General features: G+C 41.6%; 1 protein-coding gene across 1 annotated transcript in view; it reads right to left on the bottom strand.

The window, feature by feature from the left end:
• The window catches only part of LOC117508732 (transient receptor potential cation channel subfamily V member 1-like), a 53,360-nt gene that overhangs the window by 25,903 nt on the left and 8,882 nt on the right, over positions 1–18,575 (bottom strand). The window contains 4 exon segments of the mRNA XM_034168552.1: positions 4,669–4,970; positions 5,062–5,199; positions 9,175–9,327; positions 9,692–9,846. Of these exon segments, the coding sequence (XP_034024443.1) occupies positions 4,669–4,970; positions 5,062–5,199; positions 9,175–9,327; positions 9,692–9,846 (748 nt within the window).

The following is an 18,575-nucleotide window of genomic DNA, read 5'->3' as shown; positions in this document are numbered from 1 at the left end:
CGTTCTAGTCCTATTAGACCTCTCCTCCGCATTTGACACTGTTGATCATAAAACCCTGCAAACAAGACTACGCAATTCGGTTGGTTTGTCAAGGACTGTTCTAGCGTGGTTCATCTCTTATTTGTCAGGTCGTAGCTTTAGTGTCACTGTAAATCAGATCATTTCTGACTCTGCCAATTTGACATGTGGTGTACCCCAGGGTTCTGTTTTGGGGCCAATTTTGTTTTTGCTCTATGTTTTCCCCTTGGGAAAGATTATCCAGGAGTTCGTTGATGTTTCTTATCATTTATTTGCTGATGACATCCAAATTTACTGCTCATTTAAAGCCGCTGAGGTCCAGAAATTGGACTCTCTACTGAACTGCCTTGAGAAAATAAAACAATGGCTCAGTGCAAATTCGCTGCAGTTAAATTCGAATAAAACCGAGGTGCTGGTGCTTGCCCCTGATAACCTCATTCTGGGGATTAAACAGTATTTAGGTCTTTTGAGCTCATCTGCAAAATCTAGCCTGAGAAACCTAGGTGTTTTCTTTGATAAAGCAGCAGTTGTTGAGATCTCTGGTTCTGGACGTCACAGCTGTCCACTGCGACGCATGTATGTCTGCTTGCTGTCGTCACATGGACATACATAAAAACATACATCGCTGTTGCAACGGGCTGCAGCAAGCAAGTGCACAGCGCACACATTGACAGGCTACCCCAGGTGAAATAGACTCAGATCATAACACGCAGCTGGTGATCTGAATGTCACATTACTCACGTGAGCTCTGTTGCACATCGCCCGGTATCTGTCCTGTGGCGCGCCGTCCACAGGACACGCATGTCGGGCCGGACATGTGGGCGTGGCCAGCTGGACACGCTGGGCCAGCAGATGTGGACATGATAAGATCGCACTGCATCATTCATGTCATTTCATGACTATACAACTGACCATGGGTCATCTACAGAGGAACATACAGTTCATACTTCTATTGTCCACTTGATAAGAGGGATTCAATAAAATGCGGTGGTTTTTTTACGGTGTGTGGTTTTATTTTTTCTTCCACAACAGGGGCAATTATGGCACTTTTTTCACCGTAATTAAAGACTTCCTCTTTGTGTACATCATCTAATTTCTCTTTTTAAAAAAATCTGTTTATCTCCTTGTTGATTTCAAGCATTTTACACACCTTTTATAGGACTGTGATGGTAGTGCAGTGGTAAAGTTTCTGTCTGTTAATCAGAGCTTTTGTAAATTGCAAGTTCAAATCCCGCCGGTGGCATGTATTTTTATTTTTTTCCACAGCAGTTGCGCGATGTGGTTCCACATGCTCCAGCTGGTCGCACTGTGTTCCCGCTGCGACAGTTTCATGCACACACACAAGCATCGGATCATTCACACCTGACCGAATGTCCCTCCCGATGTCGGCTCGATGTTTTAGTGGTTCGCTCATTCAGGCTGTTTTGCTGTGATTAGCCCTGATTCTCCAGCACTCCCCTGTGGAGAGAGGAGAACCTTCAAGAAGGACAACTATCTCTGCAGCAATCCACAAATAAGGCCTGTATGGTAGAGAACATGGCAGCCCACCTGGAGTTTCCCAAAAGGCACCCAAAGGACTCTCAGACCATGAGAAACAAAATTCTCTGGTCTGATGAGACAAAGATTGAACTCTTTCGCGTGAATGCCAGGTGTCATTTTTGGAGGAAACCAGGCACCATCCCTACAGTGAAGCATGGTGGTGGCAGCATCATGCTGTGGGGATGTTTTTCAGCAGCAGGAATTGAGAGACTGGTCAGGATTGAGTGAGAGATGAATGCAGCAATGTACAGTGACATCCCCGATGAAACCCTGTTCCAGAGCACTCTTGATCTCAGACTGGGGCAACGGTTCGTCTTTCAGCAGGACAATGACCCTAAGCACACAGGCAAGATATCAAAGGAGTGGCTTCAGGACAACACTGTGAATGTCCTCGAGTGGCCCAGCCAGAGCCCAGACCTGAATCTGATTGAACATCTCTGGAGAGATCTGAAAATTATGGCACTTAAGAGATGCTGCAAAGAAGAATGGGCAAAAATGCCCAAAGACAGGTGCACCAAGCTTGTGACTTGAGGCTGTAATTGCTGCCAAAGGTGCATCAACAAAGTATTGAGCAAATGGTGTGAATAATTATATACATGTCATTTGTTAGTTTTTTATTTTTAATAAATTTGCCTAAATCTTCAAAAAATTAAATAAATAAAACTTTTTTGATGTTGTCATTATGGGGTGTTGCGAATAGAATTGTGAGGGGGAGCTGAATTTACTCCATTTTGGAATAAGGCTGTAACATAAAATGTTGAAGAAGTGAAGTGCTGTGAATACTTTCCATATGCACTGTACTGGATGAGCCCCACAGACCCAGAGGCAGGGGTTTAACTGGAGTTGTATCGAGTTGCACCGGGCCTGCCCCGGCCTGTCCTGAGCCGAATGCAGGCTGGACTGAGGTGATTGGGAGTTCACCGAGCTTCAGGGGGAATAACATAAACTTTTAACAAGTGCCATACCTGCACAGGAGGTCGCAGCTCCAAATGCTTCCAGAAAAAACTGCTTGGGGAAACCAGCCAAGATGTGATCATGAGATGTAGTTTGGCACAAAAAGTGCAAAACTGAGTATGGTGTTAGAGGTGCTTGAGAAAGGTTGTTGTTTGCCTTTTACAACCCCTGGCAATAATTATGGAATCACCGGCCTCGGAGGATGTTCATTCAGTTGTTTAATTTTGTAGAAAAAAGCAGATCACAGACATGACACAAAACTAAATTCATTTCAAACGGCAACTTTCTGGCTTTAAGAAACACTATAAGAAATCAGGAAAGATAATTGTGGCAGTCAGTAACGGTTACTTTTTTAGACCAAGCAGAGGGAAAAAATATGGAATCACTCAATTCTGAGGAAAAAATTATGGAATCACCCTGTAAATTTTCATCCCCAAAACTAATACCTGCATCAAATCAGATCTGCTCGTTAGTCTGCATCTAAAAAGGAGTGATCACACCTTGGAGAGCTGTTGCACCAAGTGGACTGACATGAATCATGGCTCCAACACGAGAGATGTCGATTGAAACAAAGGAGAGGATTATCAAACTCTTAAAAGAGGGTAAATCATCGCGCAATGTTGAAAAAGATGTTGGTTGTTCACAGTCAGCTGTGTCTAAACTCTGGACCAAATACAAACAACATGGGAAGGTTGTTAAAGGCAAACATACTGGTAGACCAAGGAAGACATCAAAGCGTCAAGACAGAAAACTTAAAGCAATATGTCTCAAAAATCGAAAATGCACAACAAAACAAATGAACGAATGGGAGGAAACTGGAGTCAACGTCTGTGACCGAACTGTAAGAAACTGCCTAAAGGAAATTGGATTTACATACAGAAAAGCTAAACGAAAGCCATCATTAACACCTAAACAGAAAAAAACAAGGTTACAATGGGCTAAGGAAAAGCAATCGTGGACTGTGGATGACTGGATGAAAGTCATATTCAGTGATGAATCTCGAATCTGCATTGGGCAAGGTGATGATGCTGGAACATTTGTTTGGTGCTGTTCCAGAAACATTTATAAAGATGACTGCTTGAAGAGAACATGTAAATTTACAGTCATTGATGATATGGGGCTGCATGTCAGGTAAAGGCACTGGGGAGATGGCTGTCATTACATCATCAATAAATGCACAAGTTTATGTTGATGTTTTGGACACTTTTCTTATCCCATCAATTGAAAGGATGTTTGGGGATGATGAAATCATTTTTCAAGATGATAATGCATCTTGCCCTAGAGCAAAAACTGTGAAAACATTCCTTGCAAAAAGACACATAGGGTCAATGTCATGGCCTGCAAATAGTCCGGATCTTAATCCAATTGAAAATCTTTGGTGGAAGTTGAAGAAAATGGTCCATGACAAGGCTCCAACCTACAAAGCTGATCTGGCAACAGCAATCAGAGAAAGTTGGATTGATGAAGAGTACTGTTTGTCACTCATTAAGTCCATGCCTCAGAGACTGCAAGCTGTTATAAAAGCCAGAGGTGGTGCAACAAAATACTAGTGATGTGTTGGAGCGTTCTTTTGTTTTTCATGATTCCATAATTTTTTCCTCAGAATTGAGTGATTCCATATTTTTTTTCCCTCTGCTTGGTCTGAAAAAGTAACCGTTACTGACTGCCACAATTTTTTTTTCCTGATTTCTTATAGTGTTTCTTAAAGCCAGAAAGTTGCCATTTGAAATGACTTTACTTTTGTGTCATGTCTGTGATCTGCTTTTTTCTACCAAATTAAACAACTGAATGAACATCCTCCGAGGCCGGTGATTCCATAATTATTGCCAGGGTTTGTAGTTGCTCCCATTTATTGAGGGTCGCTACAGCGGATCAAGCACTGAGATTTGACAAGTTTTACACCGGATACCCTTCCGGACCTAACTCCAGTTTTACCTGGACAAACACACACATTGCCTGGTCTTCTGAAGAGGTCTCCCATCCAAGTACAAAGAGGACCCACTCTGCTTAGCGTCTGAGATCTGACAGGATCAGGCCCACGCAGAGCAGACCGGCTGACACGGCTTTCTAAAAATGTGCCTTCAACCCCACCGTTATTGGGCACACTGTGGCTCACATGCATCAGGTCCTTTCACAAAATAATTTAATAAGACTTACCCAAATCTTGCCTAGCTTTGCTGCTAACTTCAGAGGAGTCAACCCCTGATTATTTTTAATGGTTTCCAACTGGACACATTCCTTGCCCGTTTTTGCCTTGAGGGTGTGGCGCTGAATGATGATCTCGTCATAAGCCTTTGCAATAATCTCAGTGTTTTCTGTTGTATTATCAGCTATGACCACCAAAGCGTGCAGCACGGTGTTTCCCTCGGAGTCTGTGTCAGTCAAGTCGGCTGTTTCCATGAGGAAGGACATGATGTTCAGCTGGTTGGTGCACGCAGCCAGCGAGAAAGCAAGCTCGCCTGTTCAGCCAAAAAAACAAGACTGAGTTTATTGATCCCATTTAGAAGATGTTTGTAGATGTGCTAAATTTTTAGCAAAAAAATTACCCACCAAAATAAAAACCTGTTCCTGTATTGTACTTGAAGAACTTCCCATTGGCTTTAGCTTGCACATCTGCACCTTTCTGGACTAGAAGTTTCACATAGTCAAAGCTTCTTCTTTCAATGGCGATGTGCAAAGCTGTCTGACCTGTTAAATTTTGTTGTCACAGGAAACACAGTGTGAATATTTTTTGTTTTTAAGCTCATAAAAATACCTGTCAGTTTTTTTTCTTTTTTTTCTTTTTTTTAATGCACTGGGCTGACAAGTGGGAAAACACCAAGACAGGGTTGGTCATGGGAGTAGAGGGGGGCTGTCTGCATCCCATATGGAGATGGGGGAGATGGAGGTGGTGGCATTGCAGGACCGAGGCACTCACATGGTTCACCTCAGGGAGCTGTTTCTCCCACAAATTCATTTTATTTTCAATTTTTTTCATTTATACAGCCCAAAATCACAACAAAGCTGCCTCAAGGCGTTTCACACAAGTAAAGTCTAACCTTACCAACCCCCAGAGCAAGAACACTGGCAAAAGTGGTAAGGAAAAACTCCCTCTGTTGATTTGAGGAAGAAACCTCAAGCAGACCAGACTCGAAGGGGTGACCCTCTGCTTGGGCCATGCTACCGACACAATTTACAAAATGAACATACATTAAATTTTGGGAGTCCATGCTGGTGCACAGGACGGGAGGCCTACAGAAGAAGACACCACTCCCATCTCTGGATGGAGCCGCACCTCAAACAGAGAGAAAAAACAGAATCAGACATTAGAAAAACAACCAATACAGTATAATTTGTCAGCATTAAGCAACAAGAAAAACGTGGTGATCACCTGCCACTAGCCCTAAGCTTCACTAAAAGATCCAGAATTTAGATAAAGTTGAGGCTGTGGCACACTCTCTTTACTAATGTAATGAATTTAAAAGAGTAAAAAGCATATTAACATACTATACTAGTATGTTAGCATTACGAAACAGAAAATAACTAAAAAGGTCTGTTTTAGAGAATGCAGGGAGATCATTCCACAGAACAGGGGCACGACAAGAGAAAGCTCTGTGACCTGCAGAACTTTTATTCACCTTAGTGACACAAAGTAGTCCTGCACCCTGAGAATGCAGAGCCCGGGCCGGTACGTAGGGTTTAAGTAGGTCAGCTAAGTAGGGAGGTTTCTAGTCCGTGAATAATTTTATAGGCTAGTAACAGAACCTTAAAATCTGATCTCACAGGGACAGGAAGCCAGTGAAGAGATGCCAAAATGGGTGTAATGTGGTCAAACACAAATGACCTGCTTGTAAGCTTTGATGTCAAAGTATATGTGTGCCAGGTTTGGCTCAATTGTGCAAAACAAAACTGTCTCTCTCCCCTTAACTACTACTACCACTACTACTACTACTACTAATAATAATACTACTAAAGTGTTCAATAGCCTATGTTACTCCCCGTATGTCACAACATATGTGTGCCAAGCTTGGCTCAATTCTGCAGCACAGAAGTGTCTCTCACAATAACTAATGCTACTAGTACTACTACTAGTACTACTTGTACTAAAGAGCTCAATAGTGTTGTGAAAGTGTCGTGACACGGACCCACAACAGGGGGCGTTAATGAACGGACAATGGATAAGCCAAAAGTAACAATTTAATGTTGTGAATCGCACAACGATGTACAGACAATAACAATATGGTGGACTGTCAATTATACACAAAGTGACGTGTGGGCAGGCTCGACGATAGAAGACGCCTGGCGAGAGAAGAGCCGGATCCCACACAGCTTCCACCACCAACGGAGCTGAAGAACACCGGAGCCGCCAAGCCCTGCACCCCAGGTGGCCGCTGTCTTCAGCAGTCAGACCCGGTACTGCTGGCAGAGAACAGAGACAGTCCTGATGAGTGTGAGTTCGCACACTCAGTAATCCCACAGTCTGTATACAGTTAGGAGGGAAAACCTCCACCTCCAATCACACACTCGTGCAGCTCCTGTCTAACCACTTATCTGGTTGGGGTGTGAAGCGAAGCCGTCGCTGATCACACCAAACGCCAATCCCACAGATAAGGCAACACCCACAGGAAAACAGCTGCAAAGAAGTTCAGACTATTAGTCAGTGTTAAGTACAGCAGAGAATGTTACCTGAATGGTAGCTGATTTCTCGGCGAGGAGGTGGAGTTACAGTCCAGCCTTTATGGTGATGGTGATGAGATGAATGAGTGACAGCTGGTGCTGATGATGAGTGACAGCTGTCACTCCCAGTGGCTCCGGCGCCCTCTCGTGCTTGAAGCCCGCACTCCAAGCAGGGCGCCATCTGGTGATGGTGGCCCAGCAGTACCTCCTCTTCAGCAGCCCACACAACACAATAGCCTGTGTCAGTCACTGTATGTCAAAGTATATATGTGCCACTTTTGGCTCAATTCTGCAGCACAAATGTGTCTCTCCCCTTTAAGACTACCACTCCTCCTTAAGTGCTCAATAGCCTGTGTCAGTCCCAATATGTTAAACTATATGTGTAACAAGTTTGGCTCAATTCTAAGGTGCCGTTTGGACAAAAAAGGGACATATACGCACACATGTAGTTGTTGTTTAGTATCCAGATCTATAATTTCAACTGTTTAGGTTGCTTAGACTAGTGTATCATTAAAATCAATGCAGCCAAAGCTAAATAAACTCAAATATGCCTAACACACACAATTTATGCATGCTTGGCAGTCACAGCTTTTGGCAAATGGAGCATTGAACTGTCTAGAGGCCGCCAAGGATTCTTTATCATTGCAGGATAGGGCCAGTTTCAACATTTTTGCATCTAACTTCATGAAGACGGGTCACAAAGGCTGAACAAAAATTAAGTTACGACACAACAATAATTTAGCATTTGTTTCTCCTCATTGAATAAATTTGTTATTAGAAAATTAAAAAAAACTTGTGTAGTTCATGCAGTTTCTCTTTATAAATACATTTGCTGAAGATCTAAGGGTTTAACCCTCTGGGGCCGACATCGTCGTATACGATGGCTGAGACCAAGCTTTACTAAATTATAAATAACTTTTTAATGATATGAGATAGAAACTTACTTTTTTTGCTGAAAAGTTAACTCCGCGGACTTTTGAGCCACCATCCACCATCTTTGTACTCCTCATAGAAGCTGTGTGATGACGTGAGCAATGTGAGTGTCCAATCGGAATTGGTTCACCGTCACATGGTTTTCCAAAATCCAATCGTAGGGCAGATTCACCTCACATGACACACCAAAGATTGTTTTTAGGAGTGATGTGTTACTAGTTTATTAGTTTTCTGTGTGTTTTGACTAAATGTGTGTTGAAAAATATCCGCTTTACTTTTTCCTTTCTTATTTCTGATTGTAAACCTTTATTACACTTATAAAACACAACTAAAGCATATATATTTTGAAAGTACAGGTTGTCCTGAAAAAAAGTACATAAAACTTGATTGTGGGATGCAGGGAGAGCTGTTAACAGCAATAATCAAACATTTATGCCAGACGAGTGAACTGTCCAAAAAATGCCCTCGGACCCCAGAGGGTTAACCACTGAATCTGAAACATGATGGTAGATGCGTGAAGTGACGTGGAATAAGTCTCTTTGCCAAAGGGTATTCCATGTGACGTCAGTGACCCTATGGCCTTGGTGGAGGTTTTTCGCTCTCCAAGTGCTTCTAGTTTGTTTGTTTTTTAAATTGCCAGCTCTCAGTTGTGTGTCAGAGTTTGTGCATAACAAAATACAAGGTGCATACCTGCAAGTGATTGATTTAATTTATTTTACGCTTACAGCCACAAACTCCTCATTTATACACGGCTGTGTCACATCACCACCTGCTATCAATGGCACAATTAGTCTTAGTTAATAACTCGTAAAACTGTCTTCACCTCAACGCATAAAAGTTTGGACTGTCCACGCAATTTCGCACACATTATCAGGTCCAAAGTGTCTGAATGGTCCAGTGAGGGTACACCAATGTCCAAATGTGCTCACAACACCTTCAGTGTATCTTTATCACCATAAAAATTCATCTGATGATGTGCAGTGTGTTACATGGTCACAAAAATACAACAAATACAGCAAATGCTTGTGACTTCATTATTGTCCATTCAGTGATTTACAATGTTGACCATCCTACCTTTGTAGTAGCTGTCTGTGTAAGCTGCATTAATTAAGTTGTCCAAATCTCCGGTTTTCTCTGCTATATCGAGGAAGACTTCAATGGTGTCATTTTTTCCATTTTTCAGGTTCAGCAAAGCTTTTAACAGTGCGGTTTTCCCATTTTTTTCATCTGAAAGGAACCACACACAGATTCTCATGACATTTATGACATAACACAAGTCTTGATTTGCATAATAAATGTGTATTCATCCCTAAAACATAATTTTTAACCATATGATGTCATTGCTTATACTGTTAAATTGTTTTCACCTCACCACTTAATCACATCCCCGCACAATACAATAAGTTTGTGTGACATCTATAGAAGTGTGTGTTTCTACTCACAGATTTGTTGTTCATGAGTAAGAAAATGTGGCCTTTTTTTAATGGTCCAAATTCCCAGTGTGAACTGAGTGCACATAGACATGCAGACACACAGAACCATTCTCAGTGTCCGGTAACCCCAAATCCCACCCATGGGGGATTCAGTTTACCTATGAATTCTGGGCTGGTTAGTCGCTTGTTGTTACTTCGAAGATAGTCCAGCAGGCCGTAAAGTTGAGTCACGTCCCCTTCTGATGCTGCGTCAAATACTCTCTCTCTTGTGAACACTGTGCCCAAGCCTTCGTCGATAGTATCATCACACTGACTGCAATGAAGAATAAACAATTCATATCTGTTATATACATTTCCAAGTATGTGCAGCAATTTCGACATAAGCACGTGGAATTTGTGGCCACCAAGAACCTGCATTTTGCAGTTTGATAGCCCTGCTTTTCTTTATTTTACATTATACGACACATTAGAAGATGCCACCATGGCTTAAAATACAACATTCAGTGGTCCTCACCGCAGTCTACCAAAACTCAAATTTTCAGAGCTTAATATGCAGTAGTTTTTATATGGTATTACTTATATTACTTATTGAACTTTGGTGGACCCACTGACTGACTTCATTAATCCTGCTTCTCCTGCCAATCACAGGGAATACCGCTTTGCTCTGTTCTGTCTCTGGATCAGAATGATTGCACAACATCAACCTTTAACAGAAAAATAATCCAAGAATTTAGTGCACAAGCTTTTTTTAATCAATAGAGGGTCAATATTATATGAGCAAAGCGTCACGCGCTCATGGTACAGGGCATCCTAAACAGGAAGTGCCAAATATCAAATCCACAGTAAAACAGGAAATGTTCAAATGTCAAACACTTCCTGGACTGACAGACGAGATCCCATGGAATCTTGCAGGAACTCAGTGGCAAGCTCACAGTCACAGTGAAACAAGAAATGGCAAATGTTGAACACTTTTAAGACTCTTTTAAAGACATATCTTTTTGCACTGGCTTTTAATACAAGATGAGCTGAACACTGCCACATCTTTTACTGTCTTGTTGATTTATTTTGTTCTTGTATTTAACGATATAATTTTAAATCCTTTTATTGTACAGCACTTTGGGGCAGTGTTGACTGTTTGTAAATGTGCTTTATAAATAAACCTGACCTTGACCTTGACTTCCTGGCGTGGGTGGAGCTAGAGCGGAGGCCGGGGTTTCACTGGACTCCCCTGAAATCTGATTGGACACAGATGATTGACATGTCACAGCACCACACGTCTGGTAGAAAGAGCTGCATTTTGAAATTAGTGAGTCACATTGACTGCTAGGTTCCTCCTGTCCAGTAGTTGGTGCTGTGTACCACAAAAAGTTCTAATCCACCTTAGCAGAAGAAGAAAAATGTTTGCTCCAGATATGAACTGAACATGTCGTTTGAACTATGGACTTCTAATCACATCAAACTTATATTGGTGAGTAAACGACCGTATTTTATACCAGAAATGAGGTCCAGGTTAGAGGTGGGTAATACCGGGAATTTTGGTATTGATCCGATAAGTAAATACAGGTCCAGTATCGCTGATATCGATACCAATACCGATACCTTTTCATATTTAAGCTTCATAGATCCAAAGGATCCAAAATACCTCGGATAGAATTTTGCCAAACATTTTACGTGACAACAAAATACTTTATTATCACAATCAACATTTTTGTTTAAAAAATATCACTCAACACAACTTAAAACAAAATCTCCTGATGTAGAGGGCTGACAAGCCACAGTACAACAAAATTAACACACCACAACAAATACTGTAAACAGTTTCAAACTTATTGTTTTTCAAGTCGAACAATACAATAAAATAATACAAAAAATAAGGAATTTCTTCCCTTCAGTGCACTTCTCTATGATGTTTCTTAAATAGAGAGTGTAAAAAATAGAAGTTAAAGCAAATTAAAACAATCTTCTGAGGTTGGAGAGCTGACAAACCACAATAGAGAAACACTAACACACCACAACAAATATTGTAAACAGTTTCAAACTTGTTCTTTCTTTTCCAAGTCAAACAATACAAGAAAATAATTTAAAGAATAAGGAATTTCCTCCCTTCAGTGCACTTCTGGCTTTAAACAAAATAAAAGCAATAGGTGAAAATTAAATAAAGAAAGAATACGTTGCTGTGGGCCCTGTCCCCCTGTTGAGAACAAAGGATCCGAGGTTTTTATTTAACAGTATCATGTTCACAGTGTCACATGTTGACTCGAGGAGCGCGCTGAGTGGGCAGGCCAGGCTGAGCCTACCTGCAAGGCTGTTGGCTGGCGCCACTGAGCCACGTGATGGCACAAAAACAAAAGACCAGAGGGGGGAGGGTGCGCTGCTCCGTGTTGTGTGACACAGCGCAGAGAGTAGACTTTGATGAATCTGCGTGCGCAGCAGTTAGTGCATGCGGGAGAGAAAAATAGCTTGAGTATCGATCTTTTTATATGAGGATCGTTCAATATCAATACCAGCGTTTGTATCGGTATTACTGATATTAGGATCGATCCGTCCACCACTAGTCCAGGTTGTTAAAAGCAGCATTTCTCCTTTAATTCGGGTTGCCTTATATACACGTCTAATCTAACAGACAGCAGCTGGTTCATGCTCTGTTTGCTTATTTGTGCAGCAGATAACTGAAACAATCCTTCAAATGGTGATACAAGCATCTAATTCAGCACAAATACAGCTGGAGCAAAATTAATGGAGCAACTTTAACTTTTGAACCCTGTACAAACTGAAACTGACCTTTGTCACCATTCTTGCTGCTTTTGCCGCATAACTCCATAACATTCAGTCACAGATTGCCCAAACTATACCTTTTGGAATCTTTATCACTCATTCATTCATCTCATCTTCAGCCGCTTTTCCGGGTTTGGGACGTGGGGGCAACAGCTCCAGCAGGGGACCACAGACTTCCCTTTCCCATGCCACATTGACCACCTCTGACTGGGGGATCCCGAGGCATCCCCAGGCCAGTGTGGAGATATAATCTCTCCACCTAGTCCTGGGTCTTTCCCGGGGTCTCCTCCCAGATGGACGTGCCTGGAACACCTCCCTTGGGAGGCGCCCAGGAGGCATCCTTACCAGATGCCCGAACCACCTCAGCTGGCTCCTTTCAACGCGAAGGAGCAACGACTCTACTCCGAGCTCCCCATGGAATCTTTATGATCAGGCAAATAATCTGGTGTAGTTTTCTATATGATTGGAGCATCTTTTAATTTTGACCCCTGTGTAATTCTTCAATTGACCCTTACCTGGCTGCCTATTGAAAATTCAAGTGGCCAATCAGTTTTTTAAAAAGAGTTCATGTCTATGGATTATTTGCGCCAAATTTGATGTTTGTATCACCATTTGCAGGATTCCACTTATCTGCTGCACTATATATGAGATGTAAGATGCTGCTCCTCAGTGTTTCTCAATTGCCCTCAAAAGTATTGGAACACTTGGTATTTCACACATTTTAATTTGTTTATTCCATTTCAAATACATTTTTTTTCTAAAATTATCTTCCTTAACTCAAACTGAAAGCAAATCTCTACAACTTGATATAAACTAATTAAAAATGATAAAATCCAGCTTCCTGGTGAAGTGGTGTAGAGGAGGATTTTCTTAAAAAAGACCTTAAAGTTCAGCTACAATTTGACAGAAAGTACATTTCAGATGAAAGCCTAGATTTTTAGTGAAACAAACTTTTGTATTTCTTCATAATTGATGTAAATAAAGTCCAAGACATATTCAGTGACTTGGAAATGTTCATGTTTCCATCACCTGACTTGTCTAAAGAAAACTGGCAATAAAAATGATTATTATTTACAGGTTTTATCAAGTTTTAGAGATTTGCTTTCAGTTTGAGTTCCAGGAAGATAATTTTAGAAATTTTTATTCTTTATTTTTTGTATTTCTTGTATTTAAAATGGCATAAACAAATTAAAATGTGTGAAATTCCAAGTGTCCCAATACTTTTGGAGGGCACAGTATCCTAACCTTATGATGAGTGCAAAATGAGTGTGGTATTATTACTGTTTTGTTTAGATTAGATTAGATTAGATTAGATATAATTTATTGATCCCACAGTGGAGAAATTATGTTTACACTCCAGTTACCTCAGGCAGCAATTAGTCTACAATTAATACTTGTTTACCATAATAATGGCACACATCAGAATTAAAGACAGCACATACACATTTGACATGTTTATGTGCACTAAGGGCCCTGTCCCACTGGGGAGAGGATCAATTGCGCATGAATTGAGTACACAAATTACGGGCGTTCGTTGTCATCCGCAACAAAAATGGCCAAAAATGACAAATGTCCCAGTATGAATTACGGATATATTAATAATATATAGCGAATATATGATGAACAATCATGGTTATATAACACATGTAGTGAGGAAACTGATCCGACACATTGAGATTATCACGGCAGTATTACGGGTGTATTATGAATGCATTGCGCACATGTTGTGCGTGCACGGCATCTGCATTGCAGTCATAAAATAAGCGCACTCGCTCCTTTTGGCATCACTATTCACACCAACAATACAGCCTCTGGAGTATTTGCTGGACTTGGACAAGTTGATCACAGAGTTATTGTTCATGTTGTCATGCGAGGGTTAACTGTTCATGAGTTTGGGGAGCGGGAGGGGGGAAGCCGCTCGGGGTGTGAGACAGTTTTTTTTTTTGTGAGAGTGTCACAGAAAACAGACTTCAGCATGAGTTGTGGCTAAACAGCAACTCTTACTTTTGTTGGTGTTAAATAAAAGTCCTGGATCAGACCCGATTGCAGCAGCTACATCTTTGTGGATTTACACAGCCGGACCGGCACTGACTGGCAGGTATGTCGCTTTCTGCCTCATATAGTACTTTGGGTTTACGTGATGTGTTTGTTATGCATTCACAGATTGTCCGCAAATCAGCTGCAAAGCAGATGTAATAAAAACGCTTTATTTGTGGCCAATTTGTATGCATTCACTACAACATATTTTAGTTTGTGATATGGACATGATAGGCATGCAATATATCTGTTTTACACACTGTCCCGGTCCGCTGCCAAGCTGCAAATCCCTGTCAGTTGTGGATATCAGCAGTTAACGGCAGATATACAGCGCACAGATTGAGTATGTATTGTGTATGAATTGAGTATGTATGGAGTATGTAAGGCGGCTATTATCCGCATCCAGATTTTTGAACAGCTCAAAAATCCTGGCTGCGGACATGCGTGCCTCTGCGAATGATCAAGGGCGTGTTCAGATGACGGCCGACTCATACAGGCATGTTACATGGATATTGCGTATGTTTGGCGAATATGGGCCAATTTTGTGCGCAATCCATACGCAAATCCTCCTAACGCCAGTGGAACAGGGTCCTAAGTTTGAAGAAGTCCGTTATCCGAATTGAGGCAAGTGGGTGAAGGCCACGCAGCAACGCTGAGATGTGCCACTGTCAGCTTGGGAGGGAGTGACGAGGGCTGCAGCTAAAACTGCACTGCCCCCGCAGAAGGGGGACGGAGTGATGTTTAGCAGGCGCTGGAAAGGGGGGGGGGTGTTGATGGGAGAAGGAGGGGGTGGGGGGAGAGAATGGAGCATGTTTCAGTCCTGTGAAAATCAGTTTATTGTCTTTGTGAGATGAGATAAGAAACAGCCAATGTTACCCAGTCGGGCAATTTGACCTTCAGGCTTGATAAACCTGTAATGTTATGGTTTGAGCAGTGAAAAACACTTTTTAACAGTTCGACTTGTACAACCAAATCCCAATTATGAATTAAGAATATTCCCAATTATTAATTAAGAATATTCACCGGCCTCTGAAATCTTCAGCTTCAACTGCAAGGCACGCATCTGCTCCAAGATGTCATCCAATTTGCGTCTGAGTTCAAGAGTCATCACAGTCTGAGAATGCACTGCCTTGCCAACCTCATTAATCATGACGGACAAGCAAGGGGCTGTGGTTCTTGATGCTGCCGTCTTGCCAATTTTCCGGTAGATCAGGGCAGCACATAAGCCAAAAAGTACCAGCCCTGCTACCATGAGACCAAAAATGAATAAATCCTCGAAGTCCTCAATGGAGAAAGGTGCCAAGCATGCCACACGCCAGGAACTCCAGGAGTCGAGGACGTAGCCTGCAGGATACGTTCCATCTGGGCAGGTAGGATCCCCCGGTCCTGACCTTCTTGTAGAAAAAATGGTCTCAATAGTGTTCAGAGACCAGCTGATCAATTCCATGGTTAATCCAGTAGTAGTCCAGTAGATCCAGAACCAATATAATTTGAGGAATTCACAGTCTGGTGAAGTAGGGAAGGTTAAAGGCAGAGAACAGAGATAAGGGAGTGGAGGAGATGCGACCGCCCTCGTCGGAGTCCCAAGCTTGTTTAAGAATGTTTAATTTTCACTGTTGCTGCACTTTGTGTCAAATCATAGTCATACCGTATATCATATTGATATCAATATTCAGTAAGTTATATTTTCTATTATACCATGGTCAGTGAGAATTCCATGTCTAACTGGCGTGCATTATTTTCGTATATACGCACACGTAGTTCGGCGAGTTAAGTCACTGTTATAATCACTCCACTCTGGTCATCACCATAGCAACACGCAAATCAGTTGGCGCAGATCATCTGTGTTTTGACACGTGAATGACAGAAACGCGATAAAACATGGATTTCCAAGTGAATTTTAATATTTTTGGCCAAAATAAGAAGTTTGAGGAATGGGAAGAGGAGGAGAGCAAACGAGAACAACAGCAAAAGCAACGGCGTAAAGATTTAACATCGGACGAACTGGACAAGATTGAAGACGGGAAAAAAGAAGAGAACGGTTCTATCCTTGCAGGCTGTCGGAGCGCTCTGCATCAGAACAGCGAGCGTAGTTTCTGGACCTGTTGCCAGTTGGTCGCAGCTCCACACAGCAGAGGGGGGGGCGGTGTGAGTGGCCCACAGTGTTTACCGAGCCCGTAGACATGGTAAGCGCATCGGAGACAAAATGTCTTGAGACTGGCATAAAATAGTCCCAAATACTTAAGCATTTTCATCAAGTTCTGTTAAATAAATATTTGTGTGTTAGCTCACTGTGTGGGACCATGGTATAAGCGGATTAAACAACGAGAAGCCGTGCATTATACAGTTTGAATGCACTTCGCGGAGTAACACCACTCCGCTTCGCGTTGTGGTGTTTTAGACTCTGCATCGTGCATTCAAACCATATAATGCACGGCTTCTCGTTGTTTAGTCCTTACTTATACATTCCAAATCTAAGGTGGAACTCTACTAGTGTTTACTAAGGTACACCTAAATATCTTTTTTAAAAGAGAGAGAGAGAGAGCGAGAGTAGAGCCACTTAGGTACCTGGTCTTGAGACCCAGGGATGGTAGGTTGAAAAGCTTTTTTATCCCATGGGAACTCTCCCTACCTACCTAAGCGGCTCAAGAATATGGACAGCATGTATATAAGTGACATTTACATGACAATCTATATAATATTGAGATATGACAATATTGAGATATGATCATTTTGCCATATTGTACAGCCCTACTGTCAACTAGCTGAAAACTTTCAATATTATTTTACATCTACATTTTAAAAATTCTTAAAGTGGCAGGGGTTAAGAGGGCTGTAATTAGGGGGGTCAGCTGAAAAGCAAAAAAAGAAAAATGCTTAAAAAGGTGGGGGTGTGGGGGGCACAGATCCTCCAGAAGATCAAAGGCTAAATAAGGAAAATGCTTAAAAAGGTGGGGGGGCTGGGGGGGCTCCGCTGTACGTTTTTTGCCATGCTAATACTCCCCCAAAGCATTTACTCAAAATAAAATCTGAAGGACCTAAATGACATAGTGAGATGCTGACGAGTTTCGCTCGTTCATGTCCGCGAAATATGCATATTATACACAGATGTTTGGTTGAATGGTCAACATGCGTCTGGTAGAATTGTAGTTGGTTGTTTGACCCCTCTTCTTAGCAGAATTAGTAGAGTTCAAATAAGGGTGATTCTTAGACTACGGGCACTTATTATGTCCTTTGATCATATTGTATGAAAAACAGAAAAAAGGGGAAATTTCACACTTTTATAGTTATCTTTACAATGAAAGTGTGTTAAGAAATTTGTTCTAGAAGTCTATGATGACTTTTTCACCTTTTTTCAGCATCATTATATGCAAATATTGCCATTTTGTGCTGGTCCCACACACCCAGACTTTTGATCTTCAATGATAAAAATGAATGGTAAAGAAACGTTTTTTCTAATGTTTTAAAATATCTCTGAATAAAATATCAGTAAAATAATCAAAACATAATTGGGGTATTCAATGTCATACAACTGTTGTGATTTTTTTAAACAAAATGTAGTTGTCCCACACTATTGCCGTAATTTCCACCACAACACTGTAATGTCCCTTTAAACAGTTTGTATGAAAGATTGTTTGGGTAGTTTCTATGGAGATAAACAGTGACATCAGAGCACATGCATATAGCGCCAAATCACAACAAACAGTTGCCCCAAGGCGCTTTATATTGTAAGGCAATGGTGTGGTGGAAATTACATTTACAAGGCCAATAGTGCCCGTAGTTAAAGAATCACCCATAAATTTGTTGATTTTCTATCACCGATTCCACATTTAAATACAGTCCAGATGTTTTTGGCATGGTTGTGGCCAGGATTTTCCAAAAGCTTAATATTTTCCTATTTTACCCATTCTACAACCTGCTTCGATCTGTACTTGGGTTCAGTGTCCTGTTGGAACACCCAACTGTGTACAAGTTCCAAACCTCTAGTTGATAGCTTAAAGCCCAGTCACACAGATATAAGACTGTTGGTAATTTAGGAGAGTCACCAACAGCCTCTGTCGCAGCTCCCCTCAGAATTCTATGAGACTCTTTCACAAAAGGCACTGATACACACATATGCACAATGGTGGCAACACTGTTGTGTTGCTGTTGCATGCATGTGACACAAATTTATAAGAATCCCATCCTTTTTAGTGTCACTGTCACTGGAGCCATCTGTGGTGCAGGAGT

This window comes from Thalassophryne amazonica, chromosome 4 (assembly GCF_902500255.1).
Source record: "Thalassophryne amazonica chromosome 4, fThaAma1.1, whole genome shotgun sequence".
NCBI classification, from domain to species: Eukaryota; Metazoa; Chordata; class Actinopteri; order Batrachoidiformes; family Batrachoididae; genus Thalassophryne; species Thalassophryne amazonica.
The sequence above is the reverse complement of the archived record's forward strand: the minus strand, read 5'-3'. Positions and strand labels throughout refer to the sequence as shown.